Source organism: Brassica oleracea, chromosome C4 (genome assembly GCF_000695525.1).
Source record: "Brassica oleracea var. oleracea cultivar TO1000 chromosome C4, BOL, whole genome shotgun sequence".
Taxonomy (NCBI): domain Eukaryota; kingdom Viridiplantae; phylum Streptophyta; class Magnoliopsida; order Brassicales; family Brassicaceae; genus Brassica; species Brassica oleracea.
This window is the reverse complement of record NC_027751.1, coordinates 46,280,497-46,291,977: the sequence shown is the minus strand read 5'-3', so window position 1 is coordinate 46,291,977 and position 11,481 is coordinate 46,280,497. Positions and strand designations below refer to the sequence as shown.

Genomic DNA, 11,481 nt, shown 5'->3' with positions numbered 1-11,481 from the left:
TTCCTCGGAATATACCGAGGGACCCCGTTCCTCGGAATATACCGAGGGACATGTTCCTCGGAATATTCCGAGGGACCACGTTCCTCGGAATTTTCCGAGAGACTCGTTCCTCAGAATTTTCCGACGAAAATTCCGAGGAATATTTCGTCGGAAATTCTGAGGATTGTACCATCGGAAAGTCCATCGAAATGTCCCGACGAAGTTCTCCCTCGGTATATTCCGAGGAGCTTTCCGACGAACTGGTGGTCCTCGGAATTTCCTCGGAAATTTGTTTCCTCGGAATTTCCTCGGAAATTTGTTTCCTCGGAATTCCGTCGGAAAATTCCGAGGAATTTCCGAGGAAAAATGAATTTCCGAGGAGTTATTTCCGATGACTTGTTTCGTCGGTATGTCGTCGGAATAACGTTATTCCGACGACATACCGATGATTTTTTTTCCTCGGTATGTCGCTGTTTTCTTGTAGTGTAATCAAATACGGTTATTGTAAATATTTTCGTTTTAATAATTTGTGTACTTGGAAAAGTCGATGTGAATCTGTGGTATAGTACACACTTGCATATATTATCGGTTATAATGATGTGAATTTATAATGGGAATGAGATTTCTTATTCGATCGTGGGACCTTCGTTTGAAAACTTCTATAGATGAAAACAACTGATTCCAACATATCCAAAGCCAACTTATCTTTTGAATTTTGTGCGATCTTAACATTTATTTCCTCACACCAACTTCTAAATTCAAAGTCCAGATGTTTTTCTTTTTCTGAATTGCTTTAAAAGAGGTACACAATTTTATAGGAGAGTTTAAAAACAAAAACAAAAAATCGACATTTGGATACCCGTTTAGAATTGGGTTGAGCTTTCAAATTTCATTCGGATTTTTTTTTTCTATTTTTTGGCATGATTCAGTTCTGTTTTTTTTTTCAGACATCAAAAATTATCCAAAAAAATCAAAAATCTAAATTATCCAGAATTCTGATTACAATATATAAACTATCCACAATCATCTACATTAACATAAAATTATAATATGAAAACTATCTAAACTTCCTAAAAATACCTGAAAATAGCCAAATTATCCAAAACTAAATAAAAGAGGCTGTGGGGGGGGGGGGTTGACTCCCAAAATATCTAATCTTAAATCCTATTTAGATATTTGTCCAGCACCAAATTCTATCGGATTCATTTGTTTGCCCAGACCTAGTCTAATTTCATTTAATCCGTTTTATAATCCTACATTATTTATTTTTGGTTTTTTATACATCTGAAAAACTAGGGCTTGACAAAAAACCGAACCCGAAAAATCAAACCGAGTCCGATCCGAAAAAGTAATACCAACCCGAACTTAAACCAGTTAAATATCCGAACGGGTTCAAAATTTTGGCATTTAGATAACCGAAGATAACCGAAACCGAATCCGATCCAAACCGAAATATTTCGGATAGTATATCTAAATAATATTTGTAGTCTTGCATATATTAGCTATTTTAGATTTAATATCCAAAAATTTCAAAATGTATAAGCTATTTTGAAATTTTCCAGAATATTTGAAAACATATAGAAATAGTCAAAAATAAATATGCTAAACAATACTAAAAACATTAAAACACATAAAATATATATTTATTCTTCATTCAAAATATCTAGGAGAAACCAATTTTTATTTTAAATTTGAGTATTTTGGCTTACACTACTCAGATTTATATATTATATTATTTTTTATTTTTAGAAATTTAAAATATATAAAAATTTTAAATTTTTAAAAATAATTTAAATGGGTATCTAAACGTTCCAACGGCCGCCCATATAAAAAAACAGTCTAGGTTTTTCACTAATATAGGCCCCCATATTAATAGTTAGATCCATCTACTTAAAAGGCGCACTTAATGGGCTAGCTCAGAGTAGCCCATATACATCAGTCACCACATTCCTTTTAAATTCCAATTTTACCCCTCCCCTTCCATCACTTTCTCTGCGTCGGCGGCGAAAAACCCGACGTCACTCACCGCCGTTTGCTACACTCCTACACGCCATCTCTTCCTCATCATCTCGCAATCGCTATTAATGAATCAAATGCAAAGGATTCTCTCTGCTCGTCGACTATCTCACTCAATCATACCTCAATCGTGCTTTCTTCACCGGCGGTGGTTCGCGACCTCAGAAACTGATGCTTCGTCGCCACCACTGATGCTTCGTCGACCTCAAAAGATTCAAACTTTGGAAGACAAAGCTTCCAACAAAAGCCGAAGCACGGCGTCGACAACATCTTCTCTCAATGAACAAGAACTTGCCAAATTCTCTGCCATTGCTGATACCTGGTTCGTCTTCTAAGCTTGAATCAATGAAGTGATGATGGGTTCTCTTTAAAATGATCAAAGCTTGAGTCTTTGAGGGCTTTGCGTGATTTGCTTTGCTCTATGCTTTTAGGAATTGAACCTTAGTGTGTAAAGGGTTTGTTACATTATGTGATCAGTGTTGATGGGTTCTTTATAAAAAGTTCAAAGCTTTGAGCTTTTGAGGGCTTTTGCATGGTCTGATTTATGATATTTGTATGAAGGTGGCATTCTGAAGGGCCGTTTAAGCCTTTGCATCTGATGAATCCAACTCGGTTGGCTTTCATCCGCTCCACCTTATGCAGGCATTTCAGGTGCAAACCTCTTATGTATACTTTTTGTTTTCTTCTTTTATGTTGTATCCTTCTCTGTTGGATTAACTCTGTGTTCTTCTCAGTAAGGATCCGAGTTCTGCTAGGCCTTTTGAAGGGCTGAGACTTATTGATGTAGGTTGTGGCGGTGGACTTCTTTCCGAGGTATTCTTTTTCATCAGTTACCTATTCATTAGAAGAGAGTTTGTGGTTACAGCTTGGAATGAAATTGATTTGGTGACTAGTGGCGTGTTGTTCTTTTTTTGGTTTGAAGCCTCTAGCACGGATGGGAGCAACTGTCACAGGGATTGATGCTGTTGATAAGAATGTCAAAATTGCTCGTCTTCACGCTGTAAGGTCTCTTACTTGATTGTATCATTGATTATGTAGATAACTTCGTGTCATCCATATGATGCACTTCTTCTCTATCCTGACTTTCATTCTTTGTTGTATGTTAATGAAATGTCTCTGCAGGATATGGATCCTATGACTTCAAAAATTGAATACCAATGTACCACAGCAGGTACTACTTTATCCTATTACCTTAGATGATGAACAATTTAAGTTAGTGTTTTGTGTTTTCTCTCCTATGTCTACTTGCTTAAATAGTATTCTCTTGCGCAGAAAAGCTAGTGGATGAAGGGAGGACGTTTGATGCTGTTCTTGCCTTAGAGGTTTTGTCAAACTTCATCTCATATTTTATACTAGTTCCATTATTTAGTGCTTTCCAGTTTCATTTTCATGGGCATTGTTTCTGATTTCTACAATGAAGGTCATCGAGCATGTAGCAAACCCTGCAGAGTTCTGCAACTCGTTGTCAGCATTGACCATCCCCAACGGAGCCACGATACTTTCTACAATCAACCGCTCTATGCGAGCGTATGCATCAGCCATTGTTGCAGCAGAGTACATTCTACAATGGGTAATCTTCAGTTTCACATCTCATCTATCCTCTGTTTCACACCATTTCCTGGCATGTGTTTGTTGGTTTTTACATTTGGTCCTTTGTATGATCAAATCACCTGCAGCTTCCTAAAGGCACACACGAGTGGTCAAGTTTTCTAACTACTGAAGAACTTACTATGATACTACAACGTGCTTCAATCGATGTAAGCCAACTCCCTCCCCCTTCAAACGCCTATGTGGCACAGTCTCAAGAACTTTATCTTAAGCTGACTGAAAGGGTCTCTCGATGTGAACAAGAAGGATTGTTCATATGTTTATCTTTAGAGGATTGTTTCAAATATATACTGTGGTAGAAATGGTAACATGAAACTATGGTTTGCAGGTGAAGGAGATGGCTGGATTTGTGTACAACCCGATAACAGGAAGATGGTTATTGTCAGATGACATAAGTGTGAACTTCATCGCTTATGGGACGAAAAAAGAATGATCTTGAAGACATATAAGCGATTGTTCTTCAATCTGTGTATCTCTCTGCGCATCTGCTTCTGGAAGTTTCTTAGGACAGGACAGTAGTTAAATTTGAAATAAGTGAGAGTGATCTGAGGATACAGTTCCAAACTTTATTATTATAAGTTTACAAAGTGAAACAATTAAGAAATTGTCAATGCTTACAAAATACTGGGAAAAACAAAAGAATCTGATATACAAATTAAGTAAATCCAGATTTGTTTTTATTTATGTGTTTATTAAAACTGATGGCCAAGTTCTTCTTGCATGTTCTCTAGTTCCCATATAGCTATTTTGCCATCCAATCCTACAAGTAACAAACCGATACACAAGCAAATGAATGAAAATGAATCGGCTGATTGCATGAAGGACTACGTTTGAAGTTATTGCTACCGACATCTGATTTCTGATAATATTCTTATAGCACAGGAAATGCTTCATGAATTACGGACTAATGAGGCGTGTAAAGGAAAGTCTATGGTAGTCAAAACGGATATGAGTAAGGCCTACGATCGAGTAAAATGAGAAAAGACATTATTACAGAAAATGGGGTTCCATGATCATTGGATTAAACTAATGGCGGAATGTATATCATCGGTTCAATATCGGGTTCTTTTAAATGGCCAACCTCGAGGACTCATTATACCACAGAGGGGCTTACGTCAATGAGATCCTTTATCTCCCTATTTATTTATTATATGTACCGAGGCTTTGATAGCGAATATTAAGAAGGCGCAGAGGGAGAAACAATTAACGGGAATAAAGGTGGCCAGAGCATGCCCTTCAATATCACATTTGCTTTTTGCGGACGACAGTCTCTTCTTTTGTAAAGCTCAAAAGGAAGAGTGTCACACCATTATAAGGATCTTAAAGGAATATGAGAAAGCTTCAGGTCAACTAATAAACTTTGATAAGTCTTCAATTCAATTTGGACACAAAATCGAAGAATCTGTCCAACAAGAGCTAAGAGATATTTTGGGCATACAGAATCTGGGAGGAATGAGAACTTATCTAGGATTGCCGGAAAGTCTTGGGGTTCTAAGATACAAGTTTTTGTCTTTGTACAGGATCAGCTAAATAATAGGGTCAATGGCTGGACTTTTAAGTTCTTTACGAAAGGAGGAAAAGAGGTCATCATCAAATCAGTGATTACGGCTTTGCCAAATCATCTGATGTCTTGTTATCGTTTACCCAAGGCTACTGCAAAAAAGCTAACGAGTGTGGTAGCTCAATTTTGGTGGAGCCCTAGCGGTAATACAAGAGGAATGCATTGGAAATCATGGGACAAAGTATGTGTCAGTAAGGAGGATGGAGGTTTAGGTTTTAAAGATATCACTGATTTCAACACAGCTATGCTTGGTAAACAATTATGGAGGCTGATAGAGAAGCCAAATACCTTATTTTCTCGAGTTTTTAAAGATCGGTATTACAAGAATGCATCACCCCTGGAGCCGATTCGTTCATATTCTCCGTCATATGGTTAGCGGAATATTGTTTCTGCTAGATCTCTGGTAAGCAAATGACTAATCAAAAGGGTGGGAACAGGATCTTCTATATCCGTATGGAATGATCCTTGGCTCCCAACCACTCGCCCGAGACCAGCAAATAAAAATCAACACAATCTTTACCTAGACCTTACAGTGGATTCTCTTATTGATCCTCATTTGCGAAGATTGAATTCGCCGGCGCTTCGGGCTTTGGTGAACCCACATGATGTGAAATTAATAGAAAGTATACCATTGAATAGAACTCGGATGACAGACAAAGATGGATGGCATTTCACAAATAATGGAAAATACACGATTAAATCTGGATATCAGGTTGAAAGGATATACCAAGATAAGAAAAAACCACCATTAGTGTTTGGACCCACGATGGATACTTTAAAGGCATGTTGTTGGAAAATACGGTGCCCACCAAAGATTAAGCATTTTCTATGGCAATTGGTGACAGAGTGTATAGCAGTCAATAAGAATTTGTATAAGCGAGGGATACCCGGAGATATCGTTTGTGCAAGATGTGGAGCTGAGGAGGATTCAATCAACCATGTATTCTTCGAATGTCCTCCTGCACTTCAGACATGGGCTCTTTCAAAGATTCCAACAAATCCAGCTATGTTTCCAACAAGTTCTCTCTTTGTGAACATGGATCATCTCTTTTGGAGAATTGTTCCACAGATGGTGAATGTACTCCTGCACTTCAGACATGGGCTCTTTCAAAGATTCCAACAAATCCAGCTATGTTTCCAATAAGTTCTCTCTTTGTGAACATGGATCATCTCTTTTGGAGAATTGTTCCACAGATGGAGGATCATCAATTTGCATGGATACTATGGTATATATGTAAAGGAAGAAATAATAAAGTCTTTAGTAATCTGGATGTGGATCCGTTGGATACCCTTAAACTGGCAGAAACGGAATCAAAACTCTGTGCTGAGGCACAAATACTGACTGATCACAAGAGGAGTCCACAGGTAGAGGCTACGATTATTCCGTCAATTTCAGGAAGATGGTGTTTTACGGATGGTTCCTGGAAAGAGAATGAGGTTTTTTCAGGTCAAGGATGAAACAATACTCTAGAAGGATTTGCGGGTTTGATGGGTGCAAGGAATGTTCGGGCTTCCCTTACTCCTCTTCATCCGGAGATGGAAGCTTTATTATGGGCAATGGAATGTATGAAAAACTTACGACAATTTCAGGTTACGTTTGCAACGAATTGTTCTCAATTGGTGAAGATGGTTTCAGAACCAGAAGAATGGCCATCATTTGCAAGTTATTTGGAAGATATAAACAGCTTGAAAGAGAGTTTTTTCCGAGTAGAGATTATCTATGTACCAAGAACGCAGAATAAGGAGGCGGATAGCTTAGCCCGCAGTGCTAGAAAGAAAATGTCTTTTGTAGTTTACATGGATCAAGATCTTCTAGTTTGGTTCACAGAGTCAATATGAGTCTGTAAAGTTAATGACAAAAAAAAAAAAAAAATTGCATGAAGGACTAATATGAACTGACCTGAAGTGCTTAATCGCATTACTTTAGGACTCCCAGCTTTGCTAAGAGATACAATGGAACTGCAAGGGTCAGGAAATATTACAGGTTAGGCTTTAAGCCTTTAACAGACATTAGAATACAAAGAGTCAATGAGACACTGCTTTGCAGGTGGTTTTGTAAAACCAAAGTTATTTACTTTATGCAGTTATCATGAACGCCTCCACGTGATTTAGAGGACTCGGAAGCTTCATTGGCTGTTGTAGCCTTTGACTGACCGTAGAATTTCGTAAAGGCTTCGGAAAACTGAAAACATAACACAATGGACAGACCGGTTAGACAAAACAGAACAGATAAGGTTTCTTATGTTTGATGAAAAATTCAGGAATAAGCTAAAGTATCACTCATATTTCAACAAATATAAAAAAAAAATTTGGTATGCACCTGGGAACTATAACTGGCACTTGAGGATTCCGCTTTCTTCTCTCCGATGTATCTGATAAAGCTCCTAAACAAAGCAATCATCAGTGTGAGGATCATAATTAAATTATATGGCCTGTGATCTAAGTATCACTTGTACGCAAACAGCTAAGAAGAGGAGACAATTAAATTAAGCAGATATTTATGAGAGCTACACACCATATTCCAGTATCATCTGCAGCAAATACCATTGGGTTGCTGTCATAACCAGCGCCTATCACCATTTTCTCAGAAATAAAGAGCACCTGAAAACAGAAAGTTCCAAGATAATATATCAACATCACGAAGAGGCAAATCTCGAAATGCAACGCTTTGGGCTAAAGGAGAAGGACCAACGTCATCAACAAAGTAAATCATGGAGCTATGACCTATACAAAGATTACAGATACATAGGAAGTGAGACAGCGTGTTGTAAAAATCATCTAATTGTATAATTTCAGTAGATTGCAATGGGGACACATGTCAAGTGTTTAAGGATATTCTGACCTACATAAGCTAAGGTGTTTCCACTTGGAGACCATTTCACACCAAAAGCCCAAGAATATGAAAGATCAAGCTGAAGAATTTGCTGCTTCAACAAAAACAGAGCAGAAAATAAGCTCCCTAGTATTAGATGAGAGGGTGAGAAAATTACTAAAACGAGGAAGCCTGCCAAAGAAAACAAACCTCCCCGAATTTAGATTCCGCTGGTGAGCCTGCTTTTGAATCCCTTTATCAGCCAAGTCAGTGAAGACAAATAAGAAACTGGCCTACATTTGCAAAAAAATGGTTTTAAAGTAGACGTTCAAGTAATGAGCTTACTTTGTGTCAACTCCTTTGACGAATGTTGAAAATACCCGACATTTTCCATCTGTAGACGTCGTTGCCAGAAGAATCTAATGCAAAACAGACAATCAGAAGTTAGAATCATGACTTAGAAGATAAGCTAGTTTGTGGAGATTGATATTCTATTTTATGGATCATGTACTCTATCCAGTGGCCAACTTATAGAAACTTTTAGGTAGATAAAGCATCTATAGAGAGCCTAATTAGTATTTTAGCTACTGATGTACACGGGGTTGGTGTTGATTGTACTCACATTATTAGGATGCCAAGCAACATTTGTGACTGAAGATTCATGCCGTTTCCGGATAAGTTTACTGACCCACCTGAGAATAGTCAAACCAAGCAATAATGTCAGCCTACCAAAATGCAACTTTACATGAATTCATTATATACTTTGCAAGGCCTGCACATATTCCAGATAATTCCAAAACCTTTATACAATACACATTTATGTAGATAGCCCAAATTGCATAACAGAATACCATTTAATAGACTATCAACTCCATTCGTTGCAAAAAGTGAGGCAACATGCCTAGGAAAAATCCAAAATTAATAATGAAGAAAAATCCAAGAATTACCAGTTATTCTCTTGCTCATAATAGCATATACAAACAGTTTTAGCACCACTTCCAACAGCAAACTTGTTCTCTAAGATATGAAATTACATTAGAAGCTGCAGGTGTTAAAAGAAAATTAAATATTCCTTAGACAATGAATCTAAAATAAGTTGTACCTTTGGGATCTGATAAGCTTATTACCTTTTGGACTTCATTGGACACAAAGTGCAGCACGATTCAGTCTAAGAATAACAAGAGTTGGTTACCCATTCACCTCCTTCCAGACTCCAGACGTACCTTCAAGAATTCAAAATTCAGATAACAAAAATAAAAAAGGTTTGCAGTTCCCATAGCAGGAAGTAGATGAACAACTTCCTTAAGGTTGCAACTTACGAGTTCCTGTCATGGGAGACAGTGACGATTTTGTTGGACTTTGAGCTCCAATCTATTCCAGAAACGATCTGGTCATGCTGCAACAGTTCAAACAAAAAAAGATATTGAAGTTGTTTGAAAGGGAGATCACAGAAAAAAAAAACTTTCCAGTGACAAATGATCAGTAAAATAAAAGATAAATATAACTACAAAGAATTACCTATGAGAGAAGAGACAGAAAGGTTTCACCTTTTCAAGGACATGTAACCTCTCCCAATGGTCTTGTGATGATTTATAGATATGAACTACATTATTGTTTGGGCAAAATGCAACCACTACAAGCAAAAAAAAAAAAAAAAATGGTCACAGAATGTTAAACCAATATACAAGACACTGGGGTTCATCTATTCAAGACCCATTACTCTTTTCCCTCATCTTCTCAAAGACCAATCGGTAAAAGAAGCAAAGATAGGAAGAGGTAGAAAACATTTACTGGAGTGATCAGGACTCCAAGCATGGCAAGTGATTGACTCTGCGAACCGGTGAACATCCACCACTGCCATTATCCTTCTTCCTTCGCGGAGAAATATTGAACAGTCTTTTTCTCTCAAACCGATGAGATTGCTGGGAACTCCGATGAGATCCGGAACTCGAAATAGAGTTGTTGTTTGTCTTTTGCTGTAAGACCGACCAATTAACATGAGACCAAATCATTTTCATTTTCTTTTTACAAACTTATGGTTTTAAGCCCCTGGTTAAAGTCCGTAAAGCTCAATCTTTGGGCGCCACAGATATTAAATATTTTATGGGCGCCATTTCTGTCTAGATGTACTTTAGTCTAGTAGTTGTAACCTGCTGTTAATATTTTCTTAGGGTTCAAACCCACATTCTCATTTTTCTTCTTTCTTCCTTTTTTTTTTCCTTTCTTTTTGATGATAATAATACTTTTCCCTGAGAATAACAGATTTATAGGTAAGACTTGTGCTTACATATTCTAACAACTTAACTCTTTTGTTATGTATATTACATTAAATAATATGTTATAAGATAAATAATTTAATCAAACAAAACTCAATTATTTATTTTGTTTTATTAAAAGTGAGTTATCTTCTCCATCTATCTTTCTTTTTTAATTTTTTTTAGTTTTTCTAACATAGCTATGTGAATAAAAACATATTACAACAATAAACTTATATTATCATTTGCTCAGTTCCAATGTTTCACTGTGAAAGCTTTGCCGGAATAAATCAGCCTTTATTATTTTATTTTTTTTTGTAATTCGGTTAGAAATTTTTCAAAAACTTAAAACTATCCTATTGTTTTAATATCTTTTTAAATTTCTGTGAAAACAATTAAACTGTCCTATCTAGAAATTATACATTTTGTTGTTTTTAATCTTAATTTGGATTTGTAAAAAAAAAAAGCTATTACCAAATTTAGTTTTAAAAAGCTATTAAAATAGTTTTAGAAAATCAACCAAGTGAACTCTAACTAGGAAGGAAAAAAAAGCAGACAATGTGATCTGCAAAATGTTTTGGTGTTATTTTCTTTTGAAAACAACTTTAGTTTTATATAATATTTGATACAATTTTGATTATATAATTAAAATACAGTAAATTTTAGTTATTGTAAAAGGACATCATTTTTGTCAACCGCTTTAGGCGCCGGACAAGTCCTGACCGTCACTGACAATGCCATAATAAATGCTAATTTCCAAAGAATCCAGTTAAACTCTAAAACTAATCTTTTTCTTTACCACAATAAATGCTAATTTCCAAAGAATCCAGTTAAACTATAAATCATTCACTTTTGATCAAAAACATGGGTCTACAATTTACATAGACATGGAACAACGAGTTTTTTTTTTTTAGTTTATATAGCTTCAGATTTTTTTTTGAAACACAAACATTCATCTACTTTATTAAAACAAAAGTACAAATAAGAAATAACCCTAAAATTTACAACTTAATTACAATAAAATGCCATTGAAGTAATTAATAAACTTAAATCTAAATTAATTTATTTCCTAAATCTATTCCACAACAAATTCTTGATAAATATTACACTTAATGCACATTAATACTATAAACCTTAATATGTAAAGTAGAAAACATCTTTCCATAAATTCGTGGGTATTATCCTCTGTTAAATAATGTTTATCATTTTTCAAAATTTTATTGTTAATGAAATCAATTAACAATATTTAA

The 11,481-nt window shown here is 35.9% G+C and overlaps 1 protein-coding gene and 1 pseudogene across 1 annotated transcript; one reads left to right on the top strand and one right to left on the bottom strand.

The window, feature by feature from the left end:
* Positions 1-2,063: 2,063 nt before the first annotated feature.
* Positions 2,064-4,207, top strand: LOC106337471 (ubiquinone biosynthesis O-methyltransferase, mitochondrial; the record flags this gene model as incomplete). The annotated part of the gene is given in 9 exon segments (XM_013776584.1): positions 2,064-2,317; positions 2,557-2,646; positions 2,730-2,808; positions 2,918-2,995; positions 3,118-3,166; positions 3,268-3,317; positions 3,416-3,565; positions 3,672-3,752; positions 3,932-4,207. Coding segments are annotated over 9 exon segments (936 nt in total). The 3' UTR covers positions 4,037-4,207.
* A 76-nt stretch (positions 4,208-4,283) lies between these two features.
* LOC106337472 lies at positions 4,284-9,837 on the bottom strand (annotated as a pseudogene).
* Between the last annotated feature and the right edge of the window lie 1,644 nt (positions 9,838-11,481).